Source organism: Lissotriton vulgaris, chromosome 9, assembly GCF_964263255.1.
Source record: "Lissotriton vulgaris chromosome 9, aLisVul1.2, whole genome shotgun sequence".
NCBI classification, from domain to species: Eukaryota; Metazoa; Chordata; class Amphibia; order Caudata; family Salamandridae; genus Lissotriton; species Lissotriton vulgaris.
Window position 1 is genome coordinate 699,233,914 of NC_141697.1, and position 21,933 is coordinate 699,255,846.

Below are 21,933 nucleotides of genomic sequence, written 5' to 3' on the forward strand. Positions count from 1 at the left end.
TGAATCCACTGCATGACTTGCCACAAACAGATGCTTGCAGGCAAACTAACATTTTCCTTACATTTAAGACTAGTATTAGAACTTGACGTTTATATATAGATTGGCACACTATCCAACCTTGCTATGGGGTTAAAAGGTAACACTGATCACAGATGTGACTCCTCATTTAGAGAATATTAAGATTGTTTATATTTACTGATGATTTTAGGGTTGTGGTTAACGCTAAATCAACGTCCTTCAAGTTATTTTAGAAGTTCTTAAAATATTTAGAATCTAGGTATTGGATTCCAGAACACAAAGCTTGTGAAATATTAACATACATCTAGTTCTGGCAGCTATGAGATGCTAATAAGTTTGAAGCAATTATGAATGGCCATATTTTGCAAGCAAACATGATTTCAATCTCTACCTTTTACGTCCAGCAACATACATTCATTTATTTTGATGTTTTGATTGTAAGTTTATTTCGAAACTAGTAAATTATGAGCCAGAAGTACACTCTATTCAGTGCATGGTATCTGAATTGTTTGATTTTTCATTTTTCTTCTAGGAACGTGAAGATGAACTCCGAGCAATGGCCAGAAAAATCAGAATGAAGTAAGAACTGCAAGATAGCAATACTTTTATTGCCCATCCTACTTTTGATCTCCAGGTTTATATCTTTACTTGTATATTAAATTAGGGAACGAGAGAGACGAGAGAAAGAGAGGGAAGAATGGGAGAGACAATACAGTCGGCAGAGTCGCTCACCGTCACCAAAACACAGTAAGTGTTCCTGTTGGCAGCAAGCCGCTTGTTTTCCTCAGCAATTGTGCATGTGTAGATTGGACTCTTTCCCATGCCTCGGTTATCTATCCTATATCTATTTCTCATAACCAAACATTCTACATAGTATTTTCCTTTTTATCCTGATTGTTCCCAAACTCTCTTTGGCTTAGGTTCGGATCTCTTTAAGTATATAAACTCCTTATTTTGCAACTGTAGAAAATAAGGGAAAATTGTTACGAAAAGACAGACCTCGAAAGATAGGCTGTTATCAAATTGTGGTGCCCCAAAATGAACTTAAAACTATATTGGATTTCTCATCACAGACCATACCCTATTACACATCACAAATTACTTATTTATCATGGAGTTTTATTGAGCACCGTATTACCCTGGCCTTTTACTTCAGAGTGGTGGAACTCTGGATTCCAAAGTCACCTTAGTGCATTCGTCGGTGTTAGTCTGGTCAGTGAGGAAAAAAGTTTACCTCTGATTTTCTTCTGTCATAACCACTTTTTAGGTACTTTGAGAATTCTGATGGAGACTTCTAACTTCAAATTCCTCAACCTCCATACATAAGAATGGATCAGGATAATTCTCAGAAGTACCCCTGCATGCCAGTAGATGGCATTTTGCTGCTCTGCAGCAACATAATTTTGCTCTGTAAATGATAAGCCGAATCTTTTGTGTCATAATTTTTTATTGGTTATGTATGCTCCACACTGCACGCTGATGTCAGTTGCTTTCTGAGCTGTCTGCTCCCTCTTAACTCTCAGCACAATCGCAGGCTGGCTTGTACCAGTGTGCAGATCTCCTTTAGATAAAGAGTCCTCTCCTGTGATGGGAGCCAGATTTGCATTTCAAAGATGTCAGCTTACTTGAAGCTCGCCAGCCCAAGCATAGTAATCAGCAGGTCGTCCTGGTTGTGTTTGGGTTTACACTCTCTTCCCAGACAGGCTTTTGTTCTGCGTCTCCTTAGAGCAAAAGGCACTCACCCTAGGAGGTCAGAACAGCGTCTCGGGTGGCAGACTAGTAGTGTTTCAGGGGACACTCTGGGTGCATGTATGAGAACAAGTTACTTACCTGTAACTGTAGTTCTCCAGTATTGGAAGCTTTCATAGATTCACATGCCTGAATCATTCCCCTTCGTCGAGATGGGAGTCCCCGGTATATAAAAAAAGCAATGCTTAGATAAGCACAAAACTGAAAAGAGGCCTAGGCCCATTTCCATTTTGCAACCCATAACTCTTGTTATGTAAAAGAGACCGAAATTGTCCCTGAACCAATCAGAACCTCTCATCATCCAGAACAATCCTGAGAGAACCTTTTGCCCCTTAGATTTTCAAGCACTTGTGCCTCATATTTTTTGTTCCAAAAATCCAAAGGTGAGCCTTTCAGGGGAGGAAGGGTGGTTTGCATGTGAATATATGAAAGCTTCCAATACTGGAGAACTACAGTTACAGGTAAGTAACTTGTTTTCTTACTCCAGTATTGGAGCTTTCATAGATTCACATGCCTGAATCAGAATAGCAAGCAGTAAACCAGCACATTTTATTGTGCAGACATCTTACCTCAGGCAGCATAGGGATTGAAAACTGCACTCTTTATACATATATACTTGTCGATATCATACAACAATGAGATCACTTTCAATATTAAGATAATAAAATAGAAAACTCTTAACATTTTACATCATAAAGCATAACAATAAAATGTGAATATGCAACTAATAAAGGAAGGAGGGATGAGAAAGAGGGCTCACCGTCACTGGAAAAGGTTTCTCAGCACCCCTTGTCCCACTGCCACATCCTAATCAGCGGCTGCATCCAGGCAGTAATGTCTGGTGAAGGTGTGCGTACTCTTCGAGGTAGCCGCCCTGCAGATATGCTGGACAGGCACCCCAGCAAATAAAGCAGTGGAAGTGGACACTGCTGTTATTGAATGAGCACAAACTTGTGCATTCAACAGCTTCCCTGCTCGCTGCCTGATGACAATATTGTATCGCACTGGAAATCCATTAGATAGAGGAAAACCCTTCCTGGGCCTACTAAAAGATACAAAAAGTTGTGAAGACCCCGCCTTCTCTCCAAGCCATCTAAAAGCTGTGGTCGCAATGTCCATCGCGCAATCAATGACTTCAGCCAAAGCCCTTTCTCCTTCCTGAAGGATCTTCCTGACCTCCTGTCTACTATCCTCAAAAATCAGGTCTATGTAAGGTTGCACCACATCTGCCTGTCAAATCTGCTTAGAATGGTAAAGGCATTTGCAGTTTTTACCAGAAGAGCAGACATGGAAGAAAATCTTTTCCCTGCATTATCCAAGCGTCTACCCTCTCTGCCAGGAGGCGTTGTAATCGGAGCTGACGGATTTTTGGACTTCTGCTGAACAGCTTGAGATCTGACAGAGTCCGGTTTGGGATGACCCATTAAACTAACTGGAGCATCCAAAGAAGCTTTATACTTCTTATCTAGTCTGGCGAGCACCAGTGTGATCGTAGCCGGTGTCTTCATGCCCTTCAGGCCTCCCTCCCAAACGTGGTTAACGATCGGGATGGCACAAACCGATTTCTGGTACGGCTCCTTGAAATCGTACAAAAACACTCTGGGTAGTTGACATTGGAAGTTCAAATCTTTTTGCCGCCCTTTCCATCAAATTATGGAATCTGCCAATGTCATCCGGCGGTAAGTCAATCGGCACTGGAGAGGGAGAAGAAGGTAAAGGAATAAGGTAATCATCCCATTCCTTGTTAGGGTCCGTCATCTCACCCTCTTTCTGGTCATCATCCGAGGTGATCGGATCCTGTTGAGGCATTGGTTGAGGTGATCTTGGCAAGGGCTCTGACAGTAACTCCCTATTTCTCACAGGAGTAGCTGGAATGGAGCGTGGGCGCTGAACAGGTACTGGTACTTCCTGAGATTTTGGAGTTGGTGGAAACCTCTTCCTATAATCAGCCAACATAAATTGTAAGTCCATCAGTAAAGAAGACGGCATGCCAACCATCTCTTCCTGGTAACCATGACGATATTGATGATGTTAGGGAGGGTATTAATACTCCCCGTATTCCTCCCCAAAGTCATATTCTTGACGATTCACATGTAACTGTGAAGGGCTACTCGCATCGCCAAAATGACCTTCATCCTCCTTCTCTGACTCCTGCTCCTCCAGCAGATGTGATTGTACAAGAGGCATAATCTTACTCGGTGAGGTGATTTCCGGTGTAATTCGCCTCTTCCTGGCTCCTTCCAATTTCTCCTGTGTTTTCTCCCTCGTCGATGCCATAGTCGTCGATGCCATAGTCATCGCCATAGTCGTCCATGCTGATGTCGTCCATGCCATAGTCGTTGAAGCCGCCGTCAACATCAACATCAGTGTCTTATCCATCATCGACGACGTAGTCACCATTGTCGTCGACGATCCCGCCAACGGTGTAGTCGTTGTCATCGTTAAAATTGATGTCGACGACTTAGTGGTCTATGATACCGGTGTCGATACAGTCGTTGATAGTGCCATCATCGACGAAGAATCACTAGTCATTGATCGTGAAGTCTTCTTTGGGACTAACTTTACCTCAATCGTCGTCGTTGACGACGAAGCCTTCTTCGTCGACGATCCTGAAATTGTTGATTTGACCTCATGAGGCATTGAAGGTTTCTTGAAGGCTTCTTTGACCTGAGGGGGTGATTTAGTTGGCTCAGAACCAGTCTTTTTAACAGTCTTATCTCCTGAAGCATGTCCCTTACTCTCCTTTCCTCTTTGTAGAGGAGATTTTGAGGGACTTCACCCAGAAGACACATGAGTGGTCTTTTTGAGGGCCTTCTCAGGATGCTCTCCTGAGGTATGAGAATGAGGTGATTTCTTCCTCTTTTGGGACCTCCTAGATGAAAAAGAGGATGCCTCATTGCTATCACTGGAGATATACTCCTTTCTGGCCTTAAGCTTTTGAAGCCATATTAAAAGGCGTCCTTCACAGTTCCTTAGAGTTTTACTTGAAAAGGTATGACATACCTAAGAGTCTTTCTCTTGATGGTCTGGGTAAAGACAGTAGATGCAGTCAGAATGAGGGTCATCCGTGTAGAGCCTCTTCTTGGAACAAGTGGCACAGACTCTAAAGAAACCCTTCTTCTCTTTTCCAGACCTTCTCAGGTAGAATGTATTAATAGTCACAGGGCTCGAAAAATTCACTCGACCGCTCACATTTGTCAGTCAGTTTAATTCAGGACCAGCTATTTTTAGGTCCTACTCACCCTTTCTGGCGAGTAGGAATACAAACTGACACTTGACCTCTGCCTCTGAAAGCAGAGGAAATGTGACAAGATAGCAAGACTTAAAGGCATCTTTTTGGCTCAAAAAGTCAATGAACAATAAAAATGCTTTTAAATCTTGTTAACTTGTCACATTAGCTCCGCTTTCAGAATCAGAGGTCAAGTGCATTTCAGTTAGGTCGAGGAGATTTTGTAGGTTACTAGACCTGCTGGTCTAGTGCATTTGTAATGATTTTTCGAGCCCTGAGTCAGCAATGCAGATGAAATCAGCAGTTGAAATTCACTGGAAAAAACTCCAAATCCAAAGTAGTAAGAGAAAATGTGAGCAGAGCTCAAAGGAGACTCCCTAGCACAACGTGCGGTAGAAAATCTGAGGGGAAACAGTACTCTCAGGAGTGTTCTAGAGGGTGAGTGTAGGAGAGTAGGGTCTGCAATCCTATGGTCACCCCAGATTTTTGCTTTTTGTTTCACTGGTTTATGACTTTCCCTGGCTGTGGGCCTGCTAATCAGACCCACAGCCTAGCTGTTCTCTCTCTAAATTGACATCCATGTACCTTAGGTGCATTTACCAATTGGTATTGGGTCACTCTTGTAAGTCCTTGTACAGTGTACCATAGGTACCCAGGGCATAAGTAAACCCTAGGCCTACCAGGGGCTGCAGCATGTATTATGCCACCCCTGGCTGGCCCTCCAAATCTGACACAACTGGATGATCAGTCAGCTGGGGCAAGGTGGTGTAATCACCCTTTGCTTTAGATATAGTATACCTATATCTAAACCTAAAATGGACACATATACTCCTATAAGTCACTCCTATGGCAGGCCTTAACAATCCTGGAGGCAGAGTGCTTGGAATTATGTGAGATAGTGCTCTGGCATGAGCTGAGCCTGTATACAGCTTTCGGAACCAAGTCCTTTAGCTGTTTCCATGATAACGCTAAACCATATACTCTCAAGTGCATTATAATCCTCGCGGTTATTGCTAACTTTGGCATAGCATTATCAAAACATGTTGAGTAAGGTGTCATACGAATTGGAATACTACCCCCTTGCCAGTTCTGGCGACAGGGATAGCATTCCACCCTTTTAGAGGGACACGACATGTACCTAACTGTGAACCCCGATTAAAGTTAACCCGAGCCTCAGCATCACAAAATGGATGCTGCCACCACAGACACAAGTCTGACCTCCTGCTGCTGGGAGTCCTTCCAGCGAGGGAGGCTTGGACAAAGGGTTTCCTGCCTTGGGAGGTGCTAACACCACCCCAGACAGGATTTTGTGTATTGGGTAGGACAGGGCTGAAAGGAATGAGACATGCCTGGGGCACACAAGGTGTCCCTGTGCATACACCGGTGCAACCCAGTTCCTGCGGCTCTCCAACCCCAGCTCTGGCGCAAGACCGGACAAAGGATAGGGGGTGTAACCACCCCCCTTCCTGGTCCCACCCATAGGAGGGACCTAGTCGTAGTACAGCCCCCTTTAGCAGGATAAAGGTAGGAGCTGGTCCGATTCAGAGTTAGATTAATCCTGAACTGAAATTCTACAAGAAGAAAGTCTGGACTCCGACTTTCTGCACAGAAGACTGAAGAAATCTCCCTTGTGGACAAGGAGTGTCCACCCTGCACCAGCAGGCACCATCAGCGTCCATCGGCTTCCCTTTGTCGTCTTCCCTCGAGGATCCAGACTTCAGAGCCCGACGACACCCGGATTCCCAGACCTCTCCGACCTCTACCTACATCTGCAGCACAGCTGAGATCCGTGGGTGCGACAAGACACGTTGGACCGGCCATCTTGGAAGAAGCAGCACTTCGCTCCAGCATGACTTCTGAGGTAACCTCGACCAAGTGCTTTGGGGACTGAGAAGCCCCGACCCCGAGCAGCTCCTGCACCGAAGACCAGCCATCCAGCATCCATGAGATCTGCGTGGGGCCCTTCTGCCTGTTTGCTGCTCGACGCGTTGTCTGGTCACTTGCCGGCTGGCTAGTGACCTCCTAGACGACGAACCTTGAAATCCAAACTGCTTGTCTGGTTGCTCCAGACTGGCCCTTGCTTCCCTGCAAAGGAGAAGCACCCCGGACCCTCCTGGTCCACTCCAGCTGCCGTTTCCACTCACCGCGTGGGTTGCCTTTGCCAAGGCCTGTTGACTTCAAATCCGGATTCGACACCGCCGACAGCGAGAGCCTGCGTGGGACAGCTCGTGCCTCCATCCTGGTCGTCGAAGACACCTCCTGGTCTAAGTGGCTGCAGAGACGAGCGTCCACTCTTCACCTGATCGCGACGACGACATCTGGTTCCAAGTCCTGGTTCCACTCCAGTCACTGGCTAGTGACTTTGAACATTATCCCCTCTGCTTTCAGGTTCTCCTCTTCACTGATCCACCCTTGTATCACACCGGACATCTTCCTCCTGGTCGCCTGCAGCATCTTTTCTTTCAGGCTCCATAGACTTCAACGCCGAAATCCGACATGACTTCGCACCTATGCACCCGCAGCCTGTGGGTGAGGTAACACGAGCATTTCGGTGCTCAAGGGTAGATTGACTCTCCTAGTGTCCAGTTCCACAGTCGTTTTAGTCCGAACTAGTCAGGATTGTCCGTACTCACCTTTTTCTTGAACTGTACTGTCCATAGACGTTGTTACGCATCTCGCGTGTGGGTTCACACTCTGCACACGCGTTCCGTGGGCCTCCTATTACTTACCTAAGGTTAGGATAGTGTAGTCCCATCGATCCTACAGCCTCTGGACAGCTCCATTCCTTCTATCGACTTTCACATTCCACTTACTTAGTATATGGTTTGTTGTGCCCCTAGGGCAACATTGTAATTGTGCAACTTAAATGTATTTTTCCTAAGAGTCTTGTCATGTGCTTAGCCCTCTGATCTCATAAAGAGTTCAGAGGTGTTTGTTAGTTAATAAATATCTTGTTTATTTTCATAACTACCTGTGTGGTGTCCTTTCATTTGGTATTCAAGGGGTTATATGTGGTAAAACAGCTGGCTTCACATGCCAAAAGAGTTTAGTCGAAGACTGCTTTGTCCATGCTACCATTAGGATAGCTGGTCTATAAGGTTGACTTACAACCAATCACCATAAGGGTTGTTTGGACTGATACAAGGTGATCACTAGAACTAGTGAGCATCCTATATCAGGCCAACTTCTCACAGTGAGAGGTTCTGGTTGGTTCAGGGACAATTTTGGTCTCTTTTACAAAAAAGTGTAATGGGTTGCAAAATGGAAATGGGCCTCCTAGGCCTCTTTCTAAGCATTGCGTTTTTTTATATACCGGGGACTCCCATCTCGACGATGGGGAATGATTCAGGCATGTGAATCTATGAAAGCTCTAATACTGGAGTAATTGTAAATCCAACACTGGCATAAGTGTAGGTTTATCAATATGAGATATTTGATTTAGAGCATCCTTATTTTCAGTGAAGCCATTATGTAGCTGTGGAACTAATTTTCACCTGTGTCCAGCACGTTTTTAAAATGGCTCCCCTGGTCACTTGTACCAACAGTAATAGGATTGACTACCACAGGACATATCTGCGCAGGGAGGTATGCTCTCACATGTTATATTCAGCACCCTGCCTTAGGGCCGTCAGACCTGCTGTAGGGGTGACTTATGAATCTTCCATGCAGTGTTAGGGACATGGCACACTGGTTGTGTTGTGTTTTCACTTAGTAGGGACCCAGAGCACAGCAGCCGAAAGACATCAGTACCAGTGACAGAAAGTTGGGTTGTCCATGACAAAAAAGAGCACTTTCCTGCAGGCTACCATCGCCATCACTTTGTGAACTCCTGAGGGGCACTGGTAAGGCCAAAAGGAAGCACATTGAGCCAAAAACACTTTTGGTCTACCCATTGTAACACCTTTGCGCCTGCAGGACGGGGATGTGGAAACCAGCATCTTGCGGACCCTCTGCTACCATCCAGTCTTGGGGGTTAGAGGCAGATCCAACTTGGCCAAGGTGGGCAACTTGAGCGTTTTCATCCGCAGAAAGGCATCTTAAATAGAATGAAGGCATCCATCCTTTCCTCGTTCCAGAAAGTAGCAGAAATAGCAACTGCAGCCTACCTTCAATGCCAGCACCCTCTCTGTGGCTCCTATGGTCAGGAGCACCTGCACTTCCTGCTGCCAGAGGGGACAGATGGTCCGATGTCAGCCGTTCTGAGGGTTATAAAAGTAGTGGCGGAGTGTCTAGAAATGGGAAGGTGTAGTGCAGCTGAACAATTTGCAAGGCCAGCTTGTCTGAAGTAACTGCTTGTCACCCTGGCAAGAAATGACCGATCCTGCCTGACTGTGTGCGGTAAGGACACACTAAAGAAGTTTGGCAGCGCCAGCTGGATGGGTGGAGGACTGTGCTGCATGCTTCCTCTGATGTCCACTTGACCACGGCCACGAAAAGGCTGGGACGTTTTCTGTCCTAGCTGCATCTGATGGCAGTATTGGAAACCCCTACCATATCCACTAAGTGGGCGAAACTGCTGATGCTGCGGTCATGGTGGTGAAGAGAGGTCTACTTTATCCACAAAATCCCAGAGATATCAAAGGTGATATCCATGAGGCTGAATGTGACATTTGCGGAGAACCCCTTAAACCTCATCCAGGTGTGCCTACGAAGTGCCACACTGGTGCGAATAGCCCTGCCCAAAAATTCTTTGGTGTCTAAGCCACAATTAATAGTGAACTTGGCAGCATCATCGACCATCTGGTGTGGCCTACATCAAGGTGAAACGCTCAGCATGTGGGACCGTGGGAAGGACCTGTGCTACAGAGGCCCAAATAGTGTGGCAATAGCGACTCAACAGACATCTTGTGTACTGAATAAAGAGCTAGACTTGTGAAGAAAAACACAAATGTCTTAATTCGTTTTGATTCTCGATCTGGTGCTATAGTAGGGAACAAGTTGAAACCTGCATAGAAAAACTTTAATGGGTAGGTTGGTGGGTTAAAAAGTCTTGGCAACAGTAAATGGCACCTCACAATCCATCAAATAACTAATATTCCACTGCAAGGTTTCGTCCATGCCCCTATAAGAGTGTCTGTGAAGGCCTTGTTAAATGATATCTGGGGCTCAAAACATGCTTGCCTTTGTTGGAGGACCTCAGTCAATAAATAGAACTTGACTTTGATAGTAGGGAGACGTAGTTCAAACACCACCCTTCGCATGACCACTGCAAAGGATGCGCACTCTTCTGCTGCAGGGTCTGGAGGAGACACTAGCCCAGTGTCTGATGAAGGGTCATCTGAAAGAAACACGTAGTGATAGATTCCTTACCTTAAAATGACCCCCAGGTGTCAGACTGGATCGGGAAAGTTTTTCGTCAGCGGCACCCCTGCGCGACGGTAGGCGTCGTCGGTAGGCTCTGCGTGCGTCGTTGGCGCCGTAATGACGTCGCCTGGCGCTACTTGGACGTGCCCACGCGAGCTGACGTCCATTTTCTTTTTCCGCTCCAGCAAGAGCGCAGTTCCGGGACGAGCAACTACACCCAGTCAATTTTTGACTGGCTTTTTCGAGGCCTTTGACCTCAACTTTTCGAGTCGTAGGGATGCCCGGTTTCAAGAAATGTGGGGACTGTCATCGCATGATGTCGGTCACGGACCCCCACTGTGTGTGTCTCTACTGCCTGGGGCGCTACAACGACCCCAAGTCGTGCTCCTACTGGCGGGCCATGGCGCCGAAAACTTTGCAGTAGCAGTCCCGAAAGTTGCTTGAAGCCCAGCAGTCTGCTCTGCGCCGCTCGTGGTACCGGTCTTGTAGGAGGTCGAGGGACCGGTCGCGCAGTCGGCATCACCACTGTTCTGGATCTAAGACTTCTCGGGGGCAGGTAAGTCGAAGCATTCCAAGAAGAAGTCGAAGAAGCCTCATCGCTCTTCGACTTCCCCTCGCCCGTAGCGGGCTCAGGGTGTGGGCGGTGCCACCCCGCGGAGCCTGTGACATCGCCCCCCCTTCCCGGTTGCGGGGGCGATGCCTGCCCAGGTCCAAGAGTTGCTTGCGGCCATGGCCCGACTCCTTGGGCCGCCTGGCCCTGCCGGCGCGCCTACGGGCCCAACGGGGGTCCTGCCTTACCATCTCCGGCAGCTCTGGCCCGGTGTCGCCGCCGACCCCGGCCCGGCACCGCAGGCCCCCCAGGGATCCCAGATCGGACCCCGATCGACGCCGGTTGACCTTGTGACACCTCCACCGACGTCAGCCTCCCCAGCCCCGCTTCCGACGTCGCCCCCTCCTCGAGACGACGTTGTCCCCAGCTTCAGCCCTGACCCAGACACGGCGCCGGATCAGCTCGCTCGGTGCCGATACTGATGCCGATGGGGCCTTTCATGCCTTATGTCCGTCCTCCTTATTTTAAGCCTGTTCCGCAGACTTCGGAGGAAGGGGAGGACTAGGAGGGGTCTGAGGACCCTCTAGCACAGGACTGTGCTTATGATCAGGACTGGGCAGAGGATTTGGGGGAGGCCAGTGGTCTTAACACCTCACCTAACTCTAGCATGCTGTCTTCTCCTACCGTGGCTACGGAGGAGGGAGCCAGTTACACAGTGGTGTTGCGTAGGGCAGCCGAGGCTCTACTCCTCAAACTCCCTACCGTGGCCCTCAGGACTAACCTCTTGACAGAAGTGCTCCAACCGACGGCTACCTCTTCAGAGCCCTTGCTGCCGTTTAATGAACTGCTGACGGACGTTCTTTTGGGCACCTGGTCCAGGCCCAACACAGGGGCTCCTGTGGATAGGAACGTGGCCCGACGCCATCGCCCGGCTCCGGGCGACCCCCTCTTCCTCACACAACATCCCACCCCCAAGAGCTTGGTGGTCCAAGCCTCAGCTTTCCAAAGTTCGTTCCCTACCGCACCTACGGATAGGGAATCCAAGAAGCTGGATCAGTTTGGCAAGAAACTGATTTCATCTGCCAGCTTAGCGCTTCGGTCAGTGAACACTGCATACCTCTTGGGCCGTCATACCCTCTCTCTGTGGGACACGGTTGCGCAGGTGCTGCCCAACTGCCTGGAGGAGGCCCAGGCAGTTCTCTCCCAAGTGACTTTGGCTGGGAGAGATGCAGCACAGTTCACCATACAATGTGGGCTGGATACCGCTGAATCACTGGGCAGGTCGATTTCAATGACGGTGGCGCTTCGGCGCCACGCCTGGTTGAGGACAACTGGCTTCTCGAGGGATGTTCAGAACACCTTGATGGACTTGCCCTTTGATGGCATCCACCTTTTTGGCAACAAGGCAGACAGTGCATTGGAGCGCTTCAAGGACTCCCGGGCTACGGCCAAGTCCTTGGGCCTGTCGGGCGCTCTGCCTCCTCCGCCTTCTGCTTTTCGCTCTTTTCGTGGCCACGGAAGGGGTGTCCCACAGTGTTGGCAACAGCAGCACGTGGGAACCGTCGAGGCGGCTTAGTGGGCCAGCGGGCAGACCAGTCCAATTCCACCCCGCAGCATCCACTTCAAAGCCTTCCTAGTCTGACCTTTCAGGCCCATCAGACGCCAGTGGGTGGACGAATACCCCATCATCTACACCACTGGCGCAACATCACTTTGGACAAGTGGGTGCTGCAAATTGTCCGAAGGGGCTACTCTCTCCCCTTCGTGGCAACACCTCCAGCCATGCCACCTCAGTACCACCACATGTCGGGGGATCACTTTCTCCGGAAGGAGAAGTTCAAGATGCTCACGCTGGCTCAGGTCTTGTCTGCCCTAGACCCGCAAGACTGGATGGTGGTGTTGGACTTGCGGGACACTATTTCCATGACCCCTTCCTGCCTGCCCACAGACGCTACCTTCAATTCACGGTAGGCTACGAGCATTTTCAGTTCACCCTGCTCCCCTTTGGCCTTACCAGCGCCCCTCGGGTGTTCACGAAAGTGATGGCGGTGGTCGCAGCTCATCTGCCCAGATCAGGGGTTTCCGTCTTCCCCTATCTCGACGACTGGTTGTTGAAGGCTGGCTCGCCCCAGTCAGTTGTCTCCCACCTCCAGACGATGGCCGGCCTCCTGCATTTGCTGGGGTTCTCCATTAACGTGCCAAAGTCTCATCTGATTCCCTCACAGAAGCTCCTTTCCATCAGAGCGGTTTTGGACTCGGCGCGGTTTCGGGTTTATCCTCCTGAACAGCGAGTCCGAGACATTCAGGCTATGATTCCGAATTTTCGGCCTCTGTCCCGGGTTTCGGTCAGGATGTCCCTTCGGCTGCTGGGCTTGATGGCCTCCTGCTTGAGGATCATGCCAGATGGCATATGTGGGCTCTGCAGTGGGACCTGAAGTTGCAGTGGGCACAACATCAGGCTAACCTGTCAGATCACGTCAAGATCTCGGAGGGCACTGCACGGCAATTGCAGTGATGGCTCACGAATCGCAATTGGGTCAATGGCACATCCCTCTCCCTTCCCAAACAGGAGCATACAGTTGTGAAGGACGTGTCCCTTCTGGGATGGGGTGGCCACATGGTAGAGGCGGAGATCAGAGGCCTCTGGTCTCCGGCGGAGTCCCAGGTCCACATCAACCTGTTGGAGCTTCGGGCGATCCGACTGGCACTGAATGCATTCCTTCCCTTTATCCGGGGAAGTGTAGTGCAGGTGTTCACGGACAACACCACCGTCATGCGGTACTGCAACAAACAGGGCGGGGTGAGGTCGTGGACCCTATGCCTAGAGGCTCTACGTCTCTGGGCTTGGCTGGAACATCAGGGCATGTCCCTGGTGGTTCAACAACTGACAGGTTCTCTGAACGCCTGGGCATACAAGCTCAGCCGTCGGTGCATGTTGGATCTGAAAGAAACAAGTTAGTATTAGATGCCTTACCTTAGAATATCCCCAGGCGTCGGACTGGATCCGGAGACTTTTGCGTAGCAGTACCCCTGCGCGTCGGTAGGCTTCAGCGTTCGTCGTCGTGTCGTTGACGCCGGGATGACGTCGCCGGAGTACTTAGACGCCGCCCTCGCGCGCTGACGTCAGTTCTTCTTTTCTCCGCGCCAGCAAGCGCAGATCCGGAAAAAGTGGTACCCCTTATTCAAATTTTGACTAACGACTTTGACGGTGCCGGTAGGGATGCCCGGGTTTAACCCCTGCGCCGACTGATGTCGGTTACCGACCCCCACCGCCGATGTCTTCATTGCCTGGGCCTCAACCACGAAGACAAGGCCTGCTCCGACTGTCGAGCCCTGACGTCTAAAGCTAGGCAGGAGCGGTCCCGCAAGCGACTCGAGTTCCGGCAGTCGGCCCCGGTCTGGGAGGAGGTCGAGGGACCGGTCGCGGAATCGGAGCCACCATAGCTCCGGGAGTCGTCCTCGGTCTTCAGGCTCGAAGTCCTCACGTAAGCACAAGAAGTCGAAGAGACGTCATCTCTCTTCCCACTCCCCCCTGACGTTTACGTGACGCGGCCGGGGGTTCGGGCGACACCGCGGCTCCGCTGGAGCCGCGTGCGTCGCGGCCTGCTTCATACCCGTTGGTCCCTGGGCAGAACGCGATGCCGGAGGAGATCGAGGCCTTCCTCACGGCCATGAGGTCTCTCACTCCTCCGTCGGGCTTCGCGGCGCCTTCAGGCCCAGCGGTCCCGATTGGGGATCCCAGCAGGTCGGGCGCTTCGGCTCCGACGCCGTCGGGTGCTTCGGCCCGACGCCGCTGGTGACTTCGGTCCCAGCGCCGCAGGCCCCCGCAGGATCCGGGTCCGGAGCCGGGTCGTCGCCGGTCGACCTCACGACCTCGCCGGCCCCCAGGGTGTCGCCCCCGGCGCCGCCTCCAAGCGGCACCGCCCCGATCCCTCCCTCGATGCGGGTTCTGCGCCGGTACGGCGCTGTATCCGACGCCGCTAGGAGATTTCTACTTCTATGACCCGGCCCCATCCTTTGGTCCTGAGTCTCAGGAGATGGGTGGCGAGGGGGATTGGGAGGGGTCTGAGGACCCTCTGGCACGGGAGTGCGAGTCTTATCAGGACTGGGCAGGTGAGCTAGGGGAGGCCAGTGGTCTGGACACCTCGCCGGACACTGGTTTTGTCTCCCCTCCTACCGTGGCTACGGAGGAGGGGGCTGCCTATAGTGTGGTACTGACGCGGGCGGCCAAGGCCTTGGTCCTGGAGCTCCCCGTAGCGGCCGTGAGGACTAACCTCCTCACTGAGGTCCTTAAACCGCAGGCAAGCTCGGCCGAGCTTCTGCTGCCGTTTAATAAGGCCTTGTCTGACGTTCTTCTGGGCACTTGGCCCAAGCCCGCTACATGTCAGCCTGTAGATAGGAACGTGGTCAGACGCCACCGCCCGGCTCCGGGCGACCCTTGCTTCCTGTCCACCCATCACGCCTCTAATTCCCAGACCGCATTCCCGACGGCTCCCCCGATCAGGAATCCAAGAGGTACGAGCAATAAGGGACGAAGGTATTCTCCTCCCTAAGCTTAGGGCTGCGGTCAGTCAACACCGCGTGCCTCTTGGGCTGTTATACCCACTCTCTGTGGGACATGGTCGCGGACGTGCTGCCACAATGTCCGGTGGGGGTCCAGACTAAACTCACCCAAGCCCTTGCGGAGGGTCGAGATGCAGACCTGAAGTTTCAGTGGGCCCAGCATCAGGGCAGCCTGTCCGACAATGTCTTGATCTTGGAGGGCACTGCAAGACAGTTGCAGTGGTGGCTCACGGACCGCGATTGGGTCAGCGGCAGATCCCTCTCCCTACCCCAACCGGAGCACGTGGTTGTAACGGACGCGTCCCTCCAGGGCTGGGGAGGCCACATGGGAGAGGCGGAGATCAGAGGCCTCTGGTCTCCGGTGCAGTCCCGGCTCCACATCAACCTTCTGGAGCTGCGGGCGATCCGGCTTGTACCGAAGGCATTCCTCCCCTCTGGCCGGGGTAGTGTAGTGCAGGTGTTCACGGACAACACCACCGCCATGTGGTACTGCAACAAACAGGGCGGGTGGGGTCGTGGACCCTTTGCCAGGAGGCTCTGCGCCTCTGGCAGTGGCTGGAAAATCAGGGCGTCACCCTGGTGGTTCAACACCTGGCAGGTTCCCTGAACGCCAGGGCTGACGAACTCAGCCGTCGGTGCTTGATGGATCACGAATGGCGTCTGAACTCGGACGTGGCGCAAGGCCTCTTTCAGCAGTGGGGAGAGCCTTGGTTAGATCTATTTGCCACAGAAGAGAATGCGCAATGTCATCAGTTCTGCGCGTTGGAATTTCCAAGGCGGCACTCGCTCGGAGACACTTTTCGTCGCGAGTGGAGCTGCGGTCTGTTGTACGCCTTCCCGCCTATACCACATCTGCCCAGAGTGCTGAAGAAGATTAGGCGCGACCCGGCCCAAGTTATCCTTGTGGCTCCGGACTGGGCACGAAGATACTGGTATCCCGAGCTACTCAGTATGTCTGTGGATCCCCCGATTCATCTGCCTCTTCAGGAGGACCTTCTGTTGCAGCAGCAGGGGACGGTCCTCCACCCGAACCTGTCCAGTCTACACCTCCATGTTTGGAGATTGAGCGGCGACAGTTGAGGCCGTTTGACTTGATTCCTGAAGTTTGTGATGTGATTCTGGCACCCAGGTGTCCCTCCACAAAGTCGGTATACGCCTGCAGGTGGAACACGTTTGTGGCCTGGTGCACAGCAAAGGCTGTCGATCCCCTTTCTGCCCCTCTTTCTGAGGTCCTCCTCTTCCTTCTTTCTCTTGCCCAGCAGGGCTCTGGTCTGGGCACTATCAAGAGCTACCTTTCTGCCCTTTCCGCCTTCTTTAGGCTACCTGAGCAGACTTCTTTGTTTAAGTTCCCGGTTGTTAACAGATTCTTAAAGGGCATCACTCATATGTTTCCCCTGTTCCTTTCGTGATGCCTCAGTGGGACTTGAACCTTTACTTATTTTTCTGATGTGTGCTCCCTTCGAGCCACTTCATAACTGTCCTCTCCGTCTTCTTACCCTTAAGACTGCTTTCCTGGTTGCCATCACCTCTACCAGGAGAGTGAGTGAGCTCCAGGCTCTTTCATCCAAGCCTCCCTTCCTTTCTGTCCATCCGGACAAGGTTGTGGTGCGGACAAGACCCTCTTTCCTGCCCAAAGTAGTCACGGCCTTCCACATCGGGCAGTTCATCACCTTGCCCACCTTCTTTCCGCCTCCGCATCCCTCTAAAGAGGAAGAGCGGCTCCACCATCTGGACCCAAAACGTGCGCTCTCATTCTATTTGGATCGCACACGCCAGTTCCTGGTGGATGATCAACTCTTTGTTGGTTACGTGGGCGCTAAGAAAGGTCGGGTGGTGCACAAGCGGACCATCTCTCGGTGGGTCGTGTTGTGCATCAAGGCATGCTACTCTTTGGCTAAAAAAGAGCCTCCTGTTGGGCTGAGAGCCCATTTCACTCGGGCCACGGCGGCTACTACTGCCCTTGGCCGGGAAGTCCCCTTGCAGGACATCTGTCAGGCAGCTACGTGGGCCTCACTGCACACGTTAGCAAGACACTACTGCCTGGACAGCCAAGTCCGGAGGGATGGCTTCTTTGGCCGTTCCATCCTCCAGGACTTTCTGGTGTGATTATTGGTTCGCAGACCCACCACCGGGGTTGGTATTGCTGGGGTATCTATTCTAAGGTAAGGAATCTAATACTAACCTGTTTCTTTCAGATGCACAAGTTACTTCCCTTCGGTAACGATATATCTGTAAGAAACAGTAGTTAGTATTAGATTCCTTACCGTCCCACCCATCCTCCTCGTTCTGTGAACCAATATCTAGGGTTAAAGTCATCCCCTTTCAGGGCCCTAGTTTCATGGCACCAGTGTTGGTTTTTATCATGGCTCTGCGTTTCTGGCGTGGAAAAGCTATGTATAAGAACTGACGTCGGCGCGCGAGGGCGGGGTCTAAGTACTCCCGCGACGTCATCCCGGCGCCGGCAGGCGACGCCTACCGACGCACAGGGGTACTGCTACGCAAAAGTTTCCTGATCCAGTCTGACGCCTGGGGATATTCTAAGGTAAGGAATCTAATACTAACTACTGTATCTTACAGATATATCATTACCGAAGGTATGTAACTTGTGCATCACGAATGGCGTCTGAACTCTGACGCGGTGCAAGGTCTCTTTCAGTAGTGGGGAGAGCCTTGGTTAGATCTGTTCGCCACCGAAGAGAACGCGCAATGTCATCAGTTCTTCACGTTGGAAATTCCAAGGCAGCACTGGCTCAGCAACGCTTTTCGTCGCGAGTGGAGTTGCGGGCTGGTGTACACCTTTCCACCTATACCACTTCTTCCCAGAGTGCTGAAGAAGATCAGGCGCGACCAGGCCCAAGTCATCCTTGTGGCTCCGGACTGGGCTCGAAGAGTATGGTATCCCGAGCTACTCAGTATGAGCATTGATCCCCCGATCTGTCTGCCTCTTTGGGAGGATCTTCTGTCGCAGCAGCAGGGGATGGTCCTCCACCCGAACCTGTCAAGTCTCCACCTCCTTGCATGGAGATTGAGCGGCGGCAGTTGACGTCTTTCGACCTGCCTCCCGAAGTCTGTAATGTTATTCTGACATCCCTCCACAAAAACGGTTTACACCTGTAGGTGGAATAGGTTTGTGACATGGTGCACAGCAAATGCTCTGCATCCTGTTTCTGCCCCTCTTTCAGAGGTTCTGCTTTTTCTTCTTTCTTTGGCCCAGCAGGGCTCTGCTCTAGACACTATCAAGGGCTATCTCTCGGCCATTTCCGCCTTTCTAAGACTTCCAAATCAGCCTTCCCTTTTCAAGTCCCCTGTTGTAAATAGATTCTTGAAAGGCATCACGCACATGTTTCCTCCTGTTCCTTTCGTGATGCCTCAGTGGGACTTGAATCTATTTCGTACCATTCTGATGTGCGCTCCCTTTGAGCCACTTCATAATTGCCCCCTTCGTCTTCTGACTCTAAAGACTGCTTTCCTGGTTGCCATCACCTTTGCCAGAAGAGTGAGTGAGCTCCAGGCTCTTTCTTCTAAACCTCCTTTTCTCTCTGTCCATCCGGATAAAGTTGTTCTGAGGACTCGTCCTGCCTTTCTGCCATAGGTTGTCACCACCTTTCACATCGGGCAGACCTTCACTTTGCCCACTTTCTTTCCGCCTCCGCATCCCTCTAAAGAGGAAGAGAGGCTCCACCGGCTGGACACAAAACATGCACTCTCCTTCTATCTGAGTCGCACACAACAGTTCCAGGTGGATGACCAGCTCTTTGTTGGCTACGTGGGCACCAAGAAAGGTCAGGCTGTGCACAAACGGGCCATCTCTCGGTGGGTTGTTCTGTGCATAAAGGCTTGCTACTCTTTGGCTAAAAAGGAGCTTCCAGTAGGGTTGTGCGCCCATTCTATCAGGGCGACCGCGGCCACTACTACTCTGGGACACTGCGTTCCCTTGCAGGACATTTGTCAGGCAGCTACGTGGGCCTCACTGCACATGTTTACGAAGCTCTACTGCCTGTACAACCAAGTCCGGAGAGACGGCTTCTTTGGCCTTTCTGTTCTCCAGGACTTTCTGGTGTGATCTTGGTTCGCAGACCCATCACCGGGGTGGGTATTGCTGGGGTATCTATTCTAAGGTAAGGAATCTATCACTACGTGTTTCTTTCAGAGGTACAAGTTACTTCCCTTCGGTAACAATATATCTGTAATAAACACTAGTAGTGATAGATTCCATACTGCCCCACCCATCCTCCCCGTTCTGCGAACTGATTTCTAGGGTTAAGGTCATCCCTTTCAGGGCCCTAGTATCATGGCACCAGTGGTCGGTAACTTGCATGGCTCTGCGTTCCTGGCGCGGAAAGTCGTGTACAGAACTGACGTCAGCGCGCATGGGCGCGTCTAAGTAGCTCCGACGACGTCATCATGGCGTCAACGATGCACGCAGAGCCGCACGAGGACGCCTACTGCACGCAGGGGTACTGCTGACGAAAAACTTTTCCGATCTTGTCTGACGCCTGGGGATAATTCTAAGGTAAGGAATCTATCACTACTAATGTTTCCTACAGATCTATCGTTTCCGAAGGTAAGAATGTAGTGTAGTTCCTATTTTCCCAATAGGCCCTGCGCATTGGAATAACATAAACAGTAGTATCGACGTAGAAGTGCGGATCTTCCAGGCCTCCACTGACTATGCTAAACTTAATTGGGTTTGTTACCAACTAGCTCAGAGGTCACTGGAAACTTTCTTGACTGAAATAGGAAGTGATCAGCTTCCCTGGCACAGACAAGAAGGGATTCAGTTTTCCAACAACCGTGCAACATGACAACTTTGTCCTCAGATCAAGAGTCAATCTCTAGGGTCGTGTGAAACAATAGACAGTTATTTTACTCAGTCAGTGGTTGTGCAGTTTACTTTCACAATATGTAGAGAATAGAGAGACGGGCGTTGTCAATAAAGGGTAACCTTTATTGAACAGTCTTTCTTCTCGTACAAGAGAAATGAATTGCCACAATTGCAAGACTTGTTATTATAAAAAGTACGTACAGTAAGATAAGTATTGCAAAATAATACTGTAAAAGCATTGATATGGTTTCTTAGCCATACAATGGTTTAAAAGGAATAAAACATATATACATTCATATATACATTAGGCTAAAATACTCAACTGGTGCTTCTAACTACGCCTACCCCAGTGTACCTGACCTAAGCCTAATACTTGGGAGGGGAGTAAGTAAGTAGCTTTAAGTTAAGTTGGTTTTGCCAAGGTTTGCTTCAAGAATTCTCTCTTAAGGGTTTAGTCAACACCATACCTCTGGAATAGAATGATGGAGGTCTGGTATCTCCCTCAGGGCTCGATATCCCAGTCACCCGCAAGGGTAGACCAGAAACGCCTGAGCTGGATTTCTCTGCAGGAGAAAGACAGCGTCTCTTCTCAGCGTGTCGAGGAGGAGGAGGAGGGGCAGCGTCCGCGGGCAGCTTGCATCTGCTGGGCTCTTTGCAGGGGACGGCTGTTCAGCTCCTAAGTTCACCACACCATCGTTCGCTAGTTAGCAGCGATAGCAGTAGCGATAGCAGCTATGGTATCATCAGCATGACAGCTTCTGCAGCAGCGATGGCATTGATTGCTTCAGCGAAAACATCAGCAGACAGCTAGCAATGAGACAGCAGCAGCATCAGCTTCAGCGAAACAACGGCATTGATAGCTTCAGCACAGCGTTTGCTTAAGGCAACATTGGTAATATTTATACCTGAAAGGTGCCTTGTTTGACGTAAGTTTTTGGACATAAGACGTCAATAAAGATGTCACTAGGAAGTGATCGTCTATCAGTGCTCATTAGAGTTCTATTACTAATCAAAACACAGCAAGCGGGGATTTCCAGGTTTGCTGAGTTTTTATCTTGTTGAAGAACTCGGAGTGTTAATCTAGGAATCTCAGATAGTAACTTCTGCTATGTCATTGCACTAATTGGTTGCAAAGGAAGTGGCAGAGAAAGCTATTCTGGAATGTGGCTCTGTTCGTGCGAGGCCAGAGACGAGTTTCTGAATATTGCACTTGAACGGTTATGCCAATATAGGGAATAAATGGAGTTATAGCCGAATAGGGGCATAAGGTCACAGTATCGATCAGGATCCTAGATTAGAACGCTACAAGAAACTTGTGCGTCATTCCACTCGCATCCTAGAGGGCTTCATATCAGTTGTCCTCATTATATGGCTGGGCAAACCCATTCAATGTGTCATATTCCTCTTATCCAAGTCAATACCAAACAAAGTATGGAGGGTATAAGCCCGTCCTTGGATCAAAGGCAATGTGTCAGAATTGGATGGTTGGTAAAAAGCTGCAGCACAGTTGTATGATCACACTGCTGGATGTCATCCTGCGCTGCTAGGCAACTTCATGACCATACTCCGTCTGAAGTGTTGTTACTTCCACTTACCTATCCATCCCACTCTTCGCCCCTACCTTCGTTTCGTGGTAAGAAGCCAACATTATCAATTGAAGTTATTGTCATTCAGTGTCACCACATCCCTCAGGAT

The 21,933-nt window shown here is 50.5% G+C and overlaps 1 protein-coding gene across 10 annotated transcripts in view; it reads left to right on the forward strand.

Moving 5' to 3' along the window:
* Positions 1 to 21,933, forward strand: part of CLASRP (CLK4 associating serine/arginine rich protein) — an 893,416-nt gene that overhangs the window by 652,610 nt on the left and 218,873 nt on the right. For all 10 annotated transcript variants that reach the window (XM_086938423.1, XM_086938429.1, XM_086938425.1 and 7 more), the window contains 2 exons: positions 551 to 597; positions 683 to 765. In XM_086938423.1, the coding sequence (XP_086794549.1) occupies positions 551 to 597; positions 683 to 765 (130 nt within the window). The remainder of the gene's footprint in view (positions 1 to 550; positions 598 to 682; positions 766 to 21,933) is intronic.